Source organism: Diabrotica undecimpunctata, chromosome 10 (genome assembly GCF_040954645.1).
Source record: "Diabrotica undecimpunctata isolate CICGRU chromosome 10, icDiaUnde3, whole genome shotgun sequence".
NCBI classification, from domain to species: domain Eukaryota; kingdom Metazoa; phylum Arthropoda; class Insecta; order Coleoptera; family Chrysomelidae; genus Diabrotica; species Diabrotica undecimpunctata.
In genome coordinates, this window is record NC_092812.1 from 10,330,828 (window position 1) to 10,347,347 (window position 16,520).

Below are 16,520 nucleotides of genomic sequence, written 5' to 3' on the forward strand. Positions count from 1 at the left end.
AGGGATTCTTATCAAAAGAGATTCCAATTTATAAATTCCATCCATGAAGTGAGAATCTGAAAAGGCTGCAAAATATGCTACCAGAGCTGTTATGTCATTTGATGAAAACTGCTTTCCACGCATGAATTTTTTAGGTAGATATTGAAACAGATGGAAGTCACTAGGGGCTTCTTCTTCTTAATGTGCCTATCCGTTACGAATGTTGGCGATCATCATGGCAATCTTTATCTTATCTGCAGCAGCGCGGAAAAGCTGCACAGATGTTGTATTGAAGCAGATTCTGAGGTTCTTTGACCAAAATCCAAATATTTTTCCTTACAGGATGGCTTGAAGGAGAACATATCGCATAATATGTCCAAAGAACTGTAACTTTTGAGATTTGATGGTGGTCAGTACTTCTCGATTCTTATTTATTCTTCTGAGGACCTCCTCATTTGTGACCGTTTCAGTTTTCTGCACATATCTTCGTTCAAGGTACACGATTCAACACCATAAAAAAGGACAGAGAAGATGTAGCATCGCAGCATTCTTACTTTTGTGTCAAGAGAGAGGTTGTGACTCTTAAAGAAGGCCCCCATCCGATTGAAGGTGGATCTAGCTTTTCCGATGCGTGTTCGAATCTCCTGGTTGTTGGTCCATTCTTCATTTATTATGGTGCCGAGGTAGTTGTAGTGCGTCACTCTTTCTACAGGGGATTGGTTGACGTAGAGTTGATCTTCTGTTATCCTTTTCTTGCTAATTATCATAAGCTTTGTCTTCTTAATGTTTATATTGAGTGCATATTGTTGACTGTAATCCGTGATTTTGTTCATAAGAACTTGTAGGTCTTCTAAGTTGTCCGCAAATACTATGGTGTCCTCTGCATATCTGATGTTGTTTAGCCGGTAACCATTTAGTAGAATACCTTTTTCAGTTTCGTGCAAAGCTTCGATAAATATTCTTTCAGAGTACAGATTAAAGATTAGAGAAGACCAAATAGAGCCTTGCCTCACTCCACGCTTGATTTTCACATAGCCAGTGTGTTCACCTCCAACTCTGAGATTTGCTGTCTCATTCCAGTAAAGATTTCTAATTATTGTTAAATCTTGGTTGTTAATTCCTATTTCTTTTAGTATTTGCATCATCTTGGCGTGCTGTACTCGATCAAACGCTTTCTCATAATCAACCAGACATGCGTATACGTCGCAGTTGACGTCTCTGCATCTCTGGTATCATAAGACTTGTACTGGGAAGAAAGCCTCTGTAGTACCAACAGCATTTGTGAACCCGAACTGATTGGGAGAAATTTGATTTTCACACAGCTTGTAGATTCTCTTATAAATTATCTTTAGGAACAATTTAAGGAGATGACTCATGAGGGTTATAGTACGGTAATCTTCGCATTTTTTGGCTCCTGGTTTTTTTTGGAAATGCAATTAAATCAGATTTCAGCTATTCTGTTGGTATTTCTCCAGAGTTGTATATGTTGTTGAATATCTTTGCGATTATTGCTATTGATTCGTTGTCCATTAGTTTGAATAGTTCTGCTTGTATATTATCAGGGCCTGCCGCTTTGCCATCCTTTAACTGTGTTATTGCGGAATAAACTTCTTGCTGTAATATTCTTGGTCCATCATTTACCTCTCCTTCTAGCTCAAAGGTGTTATCTCTTTGGTCTTTAAATGGTTTTTCTAGATATTTTTTTCACGTTCTTATTTTACTCTGTTTGTCCAAGATGATGTTTCCGTCAGAATCAATTATATTTTCTGCCTTCGTCTTAGTCCCCCTGTGAGTTCTTTAACTTTTTTGGCTTCTCTTCTCTCGCCCATTAGTTTGAGGATCTCATCTGTCGTCCATGATTTTTTCTTCATGAATCTATCTGTCTTTAAGTGTTTATCCTTTACATTTTGCACTATTTCTACAATATGTTCTTCATTCGATTCGTCTATAATTTCTGTCATTTGCTCGTTTAACTTGGCTTGAACTGTCATCCTCGTATCAAGGTTTTTCAGCATACGTAGGTCGTAGGATTGTGCTTTCCGTTTCTGCACTGTTTTGAGTTTGACTCGAAATACTCCCACCAGTGGAATGTGGTCTGTCTCCCAGTCTGCAACCGGAATAAGTCTTGACAGATATAAAGCTATTTCGGAATCTTTTATTTACTAAAATTTAGTCTATTTGATTCCTAATAATTTTCCCGGGTCTGTCTTGAGGAGATTTCCACGTATACAGCTTGCGAGGTGGTAATTGGAAGAATTTGTTGGTGATAGCTATTTCTGAGTCGTCTGCGAATTTTTCTAGGAGGTCTCCTCTCTCGTTTCGTACTCCAAGACCATGTGCTCCAATATACTGTGGTTTATCTTCAGCTCCAATCTTGGCAATAAAATCGCCCATTATGATGAGACCTTCCTGTCGAGCAATTTTCTTTATGATACTGTTGATGTTCTGATAGACCTCAATTAGTTATTAATTAACTCAATTAATTACTAGGGGCTAAGTTTCCTTAATTTGGTCGATACTTCAACAATTCAAACTTCGATTTATGGATTTTAGCCATTGTAAAAATGATCACATGACACGTTGCATTGTACTGATGAAAAAGGATTTTTTTTATGAATTGTTTTCATGAAACCGGGTATTTTCATAAATTTTTTCCTTCGCCTGATCTTTAAGACTACAATAATATTCAAAATTTATTGTTTTACTAGTTTGTAAGTAATCCACAAATAAATTTTGGCCGACTTCTGGACACGAAATCGTTTCGGAGCCAAATAACCAGGTTTACTGCACTCTTTGGTTTCTTGTTTTGATTTAGAATCATTGTGATAGACCCATACCTCATTCATAGTGATGAATCGATACACAAAATCCACTTTATTCTTTCGAAAATGCTCTAAATGTTGCTGAGAAAGTAGCATTTACATGTGTTTCTATTTCATTGTTAGCGAATACGGCACTCATTGTGAACACAGCTTTCGGAAGTCCAATGTATGCCCAATATCCTGCGTTTTTTTTATGATTTCTGCTGTTCTTGTATGTACCATATTAAGATATATAACATTTGCCTTTCCAAATCTAAACAGAAATGTACTTTAAACCTTACAACATCTATTCTATAAAATTCCTAATCCCAAATATTAATACCTAGTATCCTGGTAATATAAATTATGTTATAATATTACATAGGGTAGTGTTAATGCAGATGGCTATAGAAGATTACTGCAAGATTTAATTGTCGACCATAAATTTAATAGTAACGAACAATGTTAAATCTATCCATTTTAATTTCACACAAGCAAATGTGTATGTATGTGTAGATTTGGGAAGTGAATTGTAGTGCCGACTAGGTAGAAACGGATGGACCAGCAACTCCTCCAAAAGTTGTTGCCAAACCATGCATTCAGGAATGGAGAAGACCTAGTAGTGTACTTCTAATATTTCATACTGCACAAATAGTCCTCCCTAACCTCCAAGTACTTAACCACCCATCACCCTACGCTATTCTTCAAACATATTGAGGATGCTGTAATCGTTTTTGACTTTTGAGATTGCCTTGGGAAAACATACCAAATTGTTTTATTTCCTTGTTGCCGTTAGATTACCAGCTTTTCAAGGTAGCGCTAAGCGATTTACTTCTGTTATCTTTTGTTGTGTGTACCCATCTTTCCACGTATTTTGTGTGTACCCGTTTGTACAATTTTCGTCCAGGCGTATATCCAGGTCAGTTTAAAACAGTACTGCATAAAATACTTAAAAATGACAACATGCAGTTTTTGTTTCTGACATCAGCAAAATGTATAAGAATCAGGTATTGTTCATCCTAATGACATAAGAATGCAAAAAATTATCTGGAGGAGTAGTCCCTCTCAGCCAATTTTAACTTATAACTTAAAAACCGTAATATATGGCACGGCCAGTGCGCCATACCTAGCCATTGAATGTATCCAAGTCAGAAGGTAGAACTTATTATCGGCTGCGATTCGAACTCTCACCAGTTAGACTAGGGCAGCAGAGATAACAACGCTCGAGGTAAGTCTCTTTATGACTATATTATTAAAAAAGATTTGTATATCTTAAATAGGGGCACCGAACCTACCTTTATTAATGTTCGTAGCCAAATAGTCATAGATATCACGCTGGCAACAGCTCAAATATCGAATAAAATTCAGAACTGGCAGGTATCGGAGGATACCTCTATGTCTGACCACCGCTGGCTAACTTATAATGTTAGTCTGGAAAAAAGCCTTATCAAATCGCGCGACCCTAGGAGGACGCGCGTATCTACACGGTATTTACACGGTATCTAGCAGGAAGAGCTTTTAATACAACAAATCGCACCAAACTCAAAGAGGATTGGGATTCTTACCAGTCATCTCAGACAGTTTAAAAAAGTCTGCAGACAAAGACAAAAAACTGCTTGGAGAACCTTCTGTGAGGAAATCGAAGATTTCCCGCAGGCTTCCAGGCTACAAAAAGCGCTCTCAAAGGACCCACATCGGCATGTCGGCATACTAACGAAGGAAGATGGGAACAAAACTTCCAACCTTCGCGAAAGTGTTGAGGTCCTGATAAAAACACACTACTTTCCCGGTTATAGTGTCTCAACAGCACCAAACTGGATGGAAGAAGCAATCATACCCTAAATAAACGACTAGCATCTCGCCAGAACAATGATTAATGAGGAAAAGGTAAAATGGGCCATATTGTGCTTCACCCATTTCAAATCACCAGGGCCTGACGGCGTATATCCAGCCCTACTATGGTGGGGACCGGATATTCTTCTGCCGCACCTGGTAAAAATATTCAGAGCCTCTTTGGTTCTGAGATATATTCCTATGAAGTGGAGAGAGGTACGTGTGGTCTTCATACCAAAACCAGGTAGGATGGATTACACCCTACCAAAGGCTTTCCGACCAATTAGCCAAACATCTTTTGTGTTGAAAACGATAGAAAGGCTATGCGAGAGGTACATAAGGGATGAAGTTTTGATCCATAACCCACTTCACCTAAATCAGCCAGCATATACTTCGGGAAGATCTACCGATTCTGCACTGCATCATGTAGTGGAAAGAATTGAAAGATCGCTGGATAATAGAGAATCCACCCTAGATATATTCATAGACATTGAGGGATCGTTTGATAAAACCACATTCCCAACCATCACCCAACAGCTCAACGTCAGGAATGTTTCCCTGGCCGTAAGCGAATGGATATTTAGTATACTCTCTAATAGCATCTAATGAGCTAAGGGTGACAGCTCCCTGGGAGGATGCACAATGGGTCAATTGTGGCCTAAGTGCTGTGAAACTTAACTCGCCCTCCCTATTCTACAGATACAGATAGGTGTATCCATCAATTACCATTCGATAATATAATCAACTTTCCTGCAAAGTAAACATTTTCGAGTAAAATGTGCAGTGCACATAAATTAAATCAAAGGGGTTATTGTAAATAATTTGTGATTATTACTTTCAAAACAGTTTATAAAAGGTTTTTTAATTCAATTCAGAAATTACGTTTTCCATTTTCATTATTAGAGCAATTTACTTTCGTACGTTTTATGCTGCACAGTAGAGTGCACTTTACATACTAAATTGTAATTTATTAAATTATGTAAGGCCTTCATTCACCAATCTAATGAACAAACTTCATTAATAAGTCATGGAACTATAATAACTAATAATAATAAATTATATTAGTGACATTTTTTATAAAATCCGCTAGTAATCGTTTATGCCTAATTTAATTAAAAAAGTATATACTGTTAAATTATTGGTTATATTAATAAGGCTAACCATAAAAAAATATGCTTTGGATTGCGTTTTTCATTTCTCAAAAATACTGCTCTGCCTTCATTGTATATTTAATAAACTAAGGTAAGACCCTTTTGAAACAATTGAGTGATGAAAAGACAAAGAAACAATTAATCAAAAATAGATTTTTTTAGCCCCAACCATTACTCTAATTGCACCTTTCAAGCGTTCACACAACCCTCAAGGGCCTAGAGCAAAGAAATGTCTTTTATAGGCATACAGAATTAAACATAATATTCAGTACCTTAAAAGCTTGACTTTAATTAAGCGAGCAGATTTCCCTTGGGATGTATAAAGCGCAAGTTTACTTCCGAAATTTTGTTTTTTTAATGGTTTTGATGAAATTTTCTCATTATTCATGGACTTGACACCCTTTAAAGGGATCTGATAGTTTCAGAGCAATTATTAAAAATATTGAATGGGTAAAATTTAACGAGCTAAGAGACGGCAATTTGTAGCAATTAATGTATAAAATATTAGAGCTTTTAAAGGAGGATATCAATAATAAAATAAAAATTGTATGAGACCTAAACTATACGAATGATAGGATGTACAAAAGAAAAATGAATATTACCCAACGAAACGAATTTACCAAATTGAACCAATTGAAGATTCAAAACAACTCTGTCTTTAATTATACGTCCTTTGTAACATACTGCAATAAGGTTTAAGGTTTGTGTTTTATAGTCCGTGTAATGTGTAACGTAAATAATAAACTATATAATAATAGCCTTATTTAAAAAAAATGTCCTCGTAGTGCAGTAGAAAGAACGATATTACCGCTGTTTTTAGGGGAAAGAAAACTGTCATCATCATCAATTGGCACTATAGCTCTTCGTGAGCCCTAGCCTGCCTCAAAACACTCTTCCATCTTTCTATATCGAGTAACTGTCTTCTCCATTCTCTTACTCCAATCTCCCTTAAATCGTCCTGCACATCCAGATATCTGAGTTTTGGTCCCCCCTCCTTCCGAGCAGCCTATTTGGCATAGTTCTTTTAGAAGGATCACTTTCATCCATCATCATAACGTGGCTTACCCATTTTATGTGATTTATTTTGATGTTTTTTATGATATCTGCATTATCCAGTAGAGAGTTCGAAATTATACCGCCTTGACAGACTCTGTTCGTTAACTTGACCATATATGGTCCTCAATACTTTTCTTTCAAAGATTCGTAAACTCTTCTTCCCTAGTTGTCATGGTCCATGTTTCCGATTCTTAAGTGAGTACTGAACGTATTATTGTTTTATAAAGTTTGCACTTTGCACTAAATTAATAGTGCCTAGCCACACATACTGTTTTTTTTATTTCTTTGAAACCATTGTTTTTGCATTCAACCACTGACCCAAAGTAGCATAACTCTTCCACCGTTTCTATAGTTTTGCGTTGCACCTCTTTTATTTTGTTGCATTCTTGATATAGCTGGCATATATTTAGATATCTGAGTGTTAATCAGAAGTTCTATGTTTTCTTCGGCGTTTTTAATACTTTTAAAACTTCAACTGCTTTATTTCGGGTTCTTCCAATGATCACGACATCATCAGTATATGCCATTATTTGTATACAATGGGTATATATCTTACCCGTTAAGTTTATTCCCGAATCTCTCATAACTTTTTCAGTTTGAACAGAGTACATGATAGCGCATTTCCTTGGCGCAGTCCTGTTAGTTCTGATTATAAATGGTTCTGAAAAATCTCCTTGTACCCGCACTTTACATTCAGCTTTCCTCATTGTAATTTTAATTAATTCTACCAATCCTTTTATCATTCCAAATTCGATCATAGCCCAATATACTTGGGATCTGTCAATAGTATCGTACGCTGCCTTAAAATATATAAAGATATAATGGCAGTTTATGTCGTACTCCGTCGTTTTTTCTAATACTTGTCTGATGAATGATATGTGATCAATGGTAGATCTGTTTTTGAAAAAGTGTCTTTGGTAGGATCTTATTAAATTTTCAGTATACTGTGCCAATCTTTAGTTAGGTATAAGGATAAAATTTTGTATGCCGTATTAAGAAGGGAAATCCGTCTAAAGTTGGAAAATTCAAGCACGTTTCGTTTTTTGTTTATATGGTATATATTTTGAGTATTCCAGTCTGGTATTAATAGTTTGTGAAAGAGGCCTACGAATGTTTAACTGTCACATTTAAATATTTCTGGGTAAGTTATCTGCTTTGGGTGACTTGTTTCTGGCTAAAGACTAAATTGCTTTATTTATTTCTTTCAAAGTTCCAAGTATTTTTCCCACTTTCTCAGTACCTCTACCCTGTCGTTTAAAAGAATTCTATTGTGAACCTTTCTTCGCTTGTGGTTTAAAAACTTTTCTTTTTGTGTTAACTTGTTTTTAAAATTTTCTGTGCTCGTATTTTTTATTACTTTTTCGATTTCTTCGAACTCTCTATTGATTTGTTTTCATTTTTTCTGTTTGTGCTTTAGTTTTTTCTCTCTTCTCTTTACTCGATATTCTTTAACATTGCTCCTATTCCTTTGTTGATTATTTTCAGATACCCGTCATTCTTTTCTTTGATTACTCGTTTGTATTCCTCATAAAACCAGTTGTTTTGCTGTACTTTGGGTACATCACCGAACACTGCATATGCGGTCTTTTGCAGCGTGGTTTTTACAAACTCGCAATTTGTGTTAAATTCAGTGGGATCTACTTTAATTCTGGGATGTTCTGAAATTTTAAGACCTAAGCATATTTAAAAGTTTCTTATGACATCAGTACACTTTAATTTATCAATTTTATATTTGATTATTTTTGGCTTAGTCTTATTGTTCCTCGCATCTTGAGATAGTGATCTGATTTTGGGTCTGTTGATCTGGAGATGTCTACGTCACTTTATCTATATACTTATGTTGAAAGTATGTACTACTGATCGTCATGTTCAGAGATGCTGCAAAATTTACAAGTCTCGTCCCATTATCATTACATTTTTCGTGTATGCTATGAGGTCCTATGGTTGGTCTATACATCTCTTTTTGTCTTGCCTTAACGTTCATGTTCTCAATATTCTACTTATCATCGTTATTGGGACATTGTCTAGATATTTGTTCTAATTTCTCATAGAATTCTTCTTTTTCTATGTCTGTTTTACTCGGTGGAAGCATGTGCATTTATAAGATAATGGTTAGAGAACGGTTCACGTATTCTTAGAACACCTATTCATGATCTATAGAAACAAAACTAATTATTGGGTTACTAACTTTTTATAGACTACAAGGCAGCCTACGACTCTGTAAATAGAAGAGAATTGTTTAGAGCAATGATAGACCTAGGAGTACCAAATCAGTTGGTAAGTCTAACCAAACTAACCCTTGAAAAAGTTGAATGCAGAGTACGAATCCAGGGAAAACTCTCTGAACCTTTTAAAACAAATAACGGGCTACGTCAGGGAGACCCACTCTCCTGTATACTATTCAATCTAGCTCTGTAAAAAGTAATACGTACGTCACAAATCACAACTACCGGTTCAATATATAACAAATCTGTGCAAATCCTAGCATATGCTGATGATATCAATATTGTTGAGAGAATGGAAAACGCAGCGCGAGAGGCGTACGTAGCACTAAAGAAAGCGGCTACAAAAATGGGTTTAATAATAAACACCAATAAAACAAAATACATGAAAATAGGTATGCAACCACAAATACTACGGCCACTAGTTATAGAAAACGACGTCATCGAAGCAGTTACCGAATTTGTATACCTGGGAACGCTCATCAATACTGAAAATGACACTACCGCAGAGATAAACCGCAGAATTTGCACGGCTAATAGATGCTATTTTGGGCTTAATCTCCTTTTTAAATCTACAGTTATATCAAGAAATACAAAAGTAAAACTCTACAAAACAATAATACGCCCAGTCCTAACATATGGTTCAGAAAGCTGGACTTTAATAAAAAGCAATGAAAACATGTTAGGATGTTTCGAAAGAAAAATACGGCTATTCAGCGGTAAATGAAAATGGTGTCTGGAGAAGACGATACAACTTCGAACTCTATAGAATATACCAGGAACCAGATATCGTAAAACACATTAAGATAGGACGTCTGAGGTGGGTAGGCTATTTAATACGGATGGAGCAAACCGACCCAGCTAGAAAAATGCTCCTTGATAGACCTATTGGTCAAAGAAGAAGAGGAAGACCCAGAACAAGATTCCTAGATAACATAGATCAAGATATGAGAAATATGGAAATACGTGCTTGACGGAGGAAGGCGATGGATAGGGACGACTAAAAAACAAATTCTTGGGGAGGCTAGGACCCACACAGGGTTGTAGAGCCAAAATGATGATGATGATGACTGAACATAATACGCTCTCAAGTCGCACTCTCATATCTTTTTTTGTTTTTTTGGCGTATAGTACAAATCAAGAGAAATGCAATAAATTACAAACTACATGAAAATCAAAATGATAAAAATTACATTCAAATAGCACCAGTTTTTATATACAAAACTGAACGTAATGCGCTCCCATGTAGCACTACAGTTCTGTTATTGAAACGAACTAGCAGTTCGTTGTTCGCAGTCACAGTAAACAGTTAAAAAAGTTCATTTATGTGATGAGAGGCGTCCTCTCTACAACATGTACCTTTTCCAATTATTTTAAAATGTATAAAAAAACTATAAAAAATGATCTTACCGCACCTTTCGAGGCGGTTAGCATATCTACTTCATCTGGTAGGGATTTCTGTTTAATGCCATTCAAGTCTTACGATTCAAATCAAATGCTCGAACCAGTTGACTTGGTAGTAGTGATTTATAAATGTGCAGTTCTGCGCTTTTCCTCTCAAAGAGATCGCCCCCCAAATATTCCCCCAAAGATTTGGAATAATATTATTTACTGTTTTTAATTTCGTACAGACTTTTTTGAGGTGTTTCTTAAAGGAAATAGTACGGTCGAATATAATTCCTAGGTTTTTATTCCACTGATAATTTGGGAGTGTTTTGTCTTAGAAAGTTGTGCTTAGTTTTCTATGGCCCATTTTATTATTGGGATGAAAACAGCATACTTCAGTTTTGCGAGTGCCAGGACACATTTTTTAAATGGACCATTTTTTAAAAATAATTTTTGAATCTGATATTAGAATTTTTTTTTAGTTTCTATTGGTGTATATCTAGTCGCATGTGTTATTTCATCTTAACCAAATTGGCGATAACTGGTATGTAATAAATTCGACATGTACTTATTGAGTAGTGGTACAAAGACTGAGATATGCGAGAGTACATTATTTGGTTTATATATATATATATATATATATATATATATATATATATATATATATATATATATATATTGTGATGATGTATTATTTGTGAATGATGAGCAATGAGTGTTTTTTAATAATATATATATATATATATATATATATATATATATATATATATATATATATATATAGGGTTTTTATCGCGATTCTCAAAGAATTAGTTTGTAAGCACTTTTTGAAATTATCTTTATTATATCTATTACGAAACACACATATATATATCTAACATAACCAATGTAAGATTTAAAATAAACTATATTTAAATTAAAATTCTTATGAAACTAATTAAATTATATAGACAATGTAAATTTTAAACAAACTATCTTTAAAATTGAAATTGTTATAACACTAACTAAATTATATTAACAAAATTTTGTACCTTTCTGTCACTGAATGCCTAAATGAAACTGTTCTCCACTATATAGATTTTAATCACCACTCAATGTCTTTGTTCTCAGCTTCGGTTATCCTTGTTTTTGTGAAATTACTTTTTCCAATTATCAGCTTCCACCAATTTAAAATATTTTTCTTCTTAATAGCATTTATATTTATTCTTCTTTTTAATATACCAATATCCAATCACCAAATATACTATATAATTTTAATTTTCAATTAATACTTCTTCCATTATCCAATCACCATTTATACATGACATAATTTTAATCTTCAATAATATTTTCTTTATTCTGTTTCTTAATCTTCATTGAACTTACTATATTGAACATTTCACCAACTGACTGACTGTATTCTATCTTGAACTATATTGAAAATAGGACCGACTGACTTTACACTGACTTCATAACTGTAACTAACTGTCTGGCCGACTTCATACTAACTGACTGGCCATCTTGAATCCAAATCACCGAGTATTTATACCTTTTCAATCTTATCCGATTCCGGAAGAAATCATATTCGATTTGTTTCATTTCCTACATATCTGAATTTTCTGGAATAGTCTATTTCGCAAACAGGCCATCTTCCGTGATCTAGAGAATTCTTTACTCTTCTATCGAGAATCTTATCGACATTTAGGCTTTTCAGATCATAGTATAAACTTATATGTAAATTAAACACTCTAATTTAATAAACTACACTACTTCAAATCCGTAACTATATGTAAACTAAACATTTTAAACTAACACATAACCCTATTTCACATTTGCAAATTATTATTCAACTGTCATTTAAGTGTATAGTTGGTTGCCTATGGATATGGCTCACTTAAATATATTTACAATATTATAATTATTAAAATAAAAACTTTTTACACTTATTATATGCTAATTTCTTAAAAATACCCTCATATAAATAATTTTTATAAAATTCTCTAGTATATAACTTTTTAAAATAACCAAATACTTTTTATATCTAATATTATCTAGTATATAACTTATAAATTGTTTTCATATATATATATATATATATATATATATATATATATATATATATATATATATATATATATATATACCGGTATTTAGGCGGTACGCTCTTCCGGTAGGGATCTATGGAGGAGTATCACCGAGACGCAAGCCCTTATCTCTTGCCGTACTGCTCCAATTTGGTTTTTAATCTTTACTTATTTTGTCACCCATACCAACTTATAATCCTCTGTCACACAGCATCTGTTTATATAATCGAGTAGCTGTTTTAGGAATCATAATTTGCTGTCAGATTTATTAACTCCATGGATTTTAAGACGATTTTTTCTTTGATATAGATTGTTAGTACTTGTATCCAGTCACAACAGTTCCGATTTAGGTCTGAAGTTTAGTAAAGATATGGGTCTGAAGTTTTCTGGTTTGGCATTTAATTTAAGAGGTTTTAATTTGGAGATTATCTTTACCTTTTTGTATTCTTTGAATATATTAACACTTGGAATTTTGTTTACAATAGTCATTAACCACTCCATACCGTTACGTTTCATATTAATTAAAAATCCGTTATCTAGTCAATCAAAGAGAGATTGATCTGTTTTCAAGTATTTGATTGCCGTTTTAACCTCTTCCATGCTAAAAGTCGGCAAGAGACTGTTTGTGTTTTTTGTTTCCTTTTAAAAAGTTTAAACTCTTTTTAATTTTTAATAGAATGAGCTTCATGGTATGGGGCTTGGGAAAAGTTTACTGTTTTGGCATCTATCTCATAAGCTATCTCATTTAAATGAACTTAATGTGTTGTTTATTGAACTGCTTTAAATTAAAACTAATACATTACAATGTACATTGTGAATAAAGTGGATAGAAGGATCTGGTCACGTCATTTTGATATCAATAAAGTGATGTACAATATACTGTACACCATGAGCGAAAGGGTTGAGTATACATTAATAGATACTTTTAATGGTAAGCTAAAATTCAAAAGAATCCCATTTTTTGCACTAAGTTGTTAATAATTAAAAAACAACATCGAAATTGCTGTAGAAAACGTATAGTCAGATATCGGGCTATTGTTAAGTCCTAAGAAAAACGTATCTCTGTATATAGACCTCTGTATATAAATATTAACAATGGTTTTTTATGCAAGTTTCTTTTTTCCAGGTTGAAGTACTAGATACATATTCAACACCTCGAGATTCTAAACATCTTAATCCCGATGATGACCAAAAATATTTAACCAGCCCAGATAAAGAATATTCACAACCTTATACTACAGGTAAGCTAATAACCCTAAAAATATATGTTAGATTCTTGTATGTATACACTGTGTTCGTAAAATCAGACATAAATTCATATATATATATATATATATATATATATATATATATATATATATATATATATATATATATTCAGGGATTCTACAGTATTCACTGCCTTCACTTGCTCAAACGTTTCCATCTCTCTCTGTTGTCCCATTCGTTCTCCATTTAGATATCTCTTACTCATGGAGTCGTCTATTTAGTTCCTCCAGGGACTTCGAAGTTGTTCTCTTTTTCTCCTTCCTATGGGGCTCCATTCGATTATTCTCTTTATCCATCTATTGTCGAGTTCTTCTTACATGTCCATACCACTTGGTCTTTTTTGTTCTAGTTAGTATGACTGTCTCTATTGATGTTCTTTGCTTTATTTCGGTCATTATTTCTCCTATCCATTCTTGTTACTCTGCAGCATCTTCGCAGGCATTCCATCTCTGTTGCTACTACCTTACTGCTGTTTCTCTTGTTTATAATCCAATTTTCAGTACCATATGTCATAATACTTTGCACTAATGTTTTATAAATCTGTGTTTTTGTCTTCATATTTAGGTGTCTATCTCACTATACTGAGTTAAGTTGTCGGATTGCTGTTCTTGATTGTCCTAATCTTTGCTTAATTTCTTCCTCTGTTATTGCCTTTTTTCGTTATTATAAAGCCCAAATATTTTAATTTATTCTTTCCTTTGATTGTTACGTTGTCGTCAATCTGTAGATCTTCTATGTCTTCTTCGAAACTTGGTCGAAAAACTCCACCTTGCACACCTTTCAGTAAACTAAAAAATTCTTATCTCTCCAATCGGAAGGTCAGGATCAAAGTTGGCGGCATCCTATCCCACCCTTTACTCCACAAGCTGGAGTACCTCATAGATCAATTCTTGCTCCAATACTATACACAGTCTACAATAGTGACATCCCCCGCCCACAGCATAGATCGGAGACCCTTCTTCTCTACGCTGATGACACTGAGCTCCTCACGTCACCACCAAGCGGAAAGACCGCACAGAGAGCGTGGACAATTGTCTGTAGTCGAAAGATCGCAAAATTATTTAGACGAAGTCATTAGTTGGTACAATAAATCCCTCCAAAACACAATTAATCCTCAAATTGTCGCTATGTTCATGGCCGAATAATTCTGTAAAAGACCTTATTCTCAGAAACTCGGTTTCCTATTTGGGAGTTCATTTGACCAGGACTCTCAACTGGAAAACCGACATTCAAGATACCCTTGATAGGGTGAGAAAGAGATCTAAACTCCTGGCAGCTCTAGCCGGCAAAATGGGCAAGACGTCATCTAATACATTATTGCACATCTATAAAACCCTTATTAGGCCGATTATCGAATACAAGGCATGCATCTATGCCTCCCTTAACACCTACCAAATTAACGCCGTCATGGCCAACGAAACGAAAATCTTTAGATTCTGCATGAGGCAGCGCAGTCACTATCCATCAGCACATATATATATACATATATATATATATATATATATATATATATATATATATATATATATATATATATATATATATATATATATATATATATTAGCTAATATGACACCTATTACGGACAGAATCCTATCCCTCAGCAGGAGGTATGTCCTTCGAACCATCACAGGCTCGAACAATCAAGCAAAACAAATATTAAAGACGCCTTGCAATCACTGAGGGCAAATACTCACCAGGTTTCCTCAAAGAAAAGTTCCGTTTCCTTCAGCCAAGCTTCTACACAACACTGGATACGAACTTTCTGATGAGTATTTTGATATTCTAGAAACATTCTTAATTAAATATCGCAGCTAATAACTTCATGCCAAAAATGCTGATTAAGAGCCGTTCCCAGTATGGCTGGTAACCCCTAAAGTACCTCCTTTGACATGTTTGGCTTCCCTCACCAATACTTCTTGTGCGCATCATATGATATATCGTCTACACATATACGCCACCTTCTGAACCCCAGCTTTTTATTAGTCCACTACACCTTCACAAACCAACATCAATCATCACGTTTTATCACGCCCCCATTACTTCGAAAAAAAAAGAAGTACCCCTTTCTTGAAGAGACGACAGCCTAATCAAGGTTAAAACTCTGGTTCCAGTATCTACATATACACTCCAAGATCAAGATAGCTAGAACACGTATAGAATGGAAAAAATAATTATGCGTAAAATGGCTCTACTGTCATGCCAGAGGTCCAATCACTAGAAGAAGATAGTGAAAACCTAGGAAAACATGGCTAGAGAGTGTGCGGGAGCAAAATAATATGAATGTCATGGGCTGGAACGATAAAGCACTGGATAAAATGGAATGGAGCAAAATATTGATGAAAATATTTGTTAAATATAAATTCAAAATGGTTAGTAAATAAATCATAGATAGGTCAAAGTCAGAATACATATTATAGTTAGAACTCTTTCAACAATACTCAATATTAATTAATATTAAAGTATTTTTCACAGTTTCATTTAGTAAAACTGGTTAAAAACTAAGTAGTGTGTGAACTTCGGCCGTTAAAAAGGTAGTAAAGTTATTGAAAAAAATCTTTATAGTGCTACCTTCAAGTCAACCGAGTAAACGTTACGTGAGTACCAAAAATCACTTCATAGTATTTATATTAATGTTAATATAACCTATAACGTTCCGAAGAAATAGAAACAAATCCAGTTTTGGGTCAAAATCCACACCGGTTTTCGAACCGGTGATAGGGCCGTACTTATAATTAATCAACCATGACTTCGAATAAA

At 34.4% G+C, this 16,520-nt stretch overlaps 1 protein-coding gene across 1 annotated transcript in view; it reads left to right on the top strand.

The window, feature by feature from the left end:
* The window catches only part of LOC140451611 (uncharacterized), a 258,028-nt gene that overhangs the window by 46,643 nt on the left and 194,865 nt on the right, over nucleotides 1-16,520 (top strand). Inside the window, exon 3 of the mRNA XM_072545458.1 lies at nucleotides 13,618-13,732. Coding sequence (XP_072401559.1) covers nucleotides 13,618-13,732 — 115 coding nt within the window. The remainder of the gene's footprint in view (nucleotides 1-13,617; nucleotides 13,733-16,520) is intronic.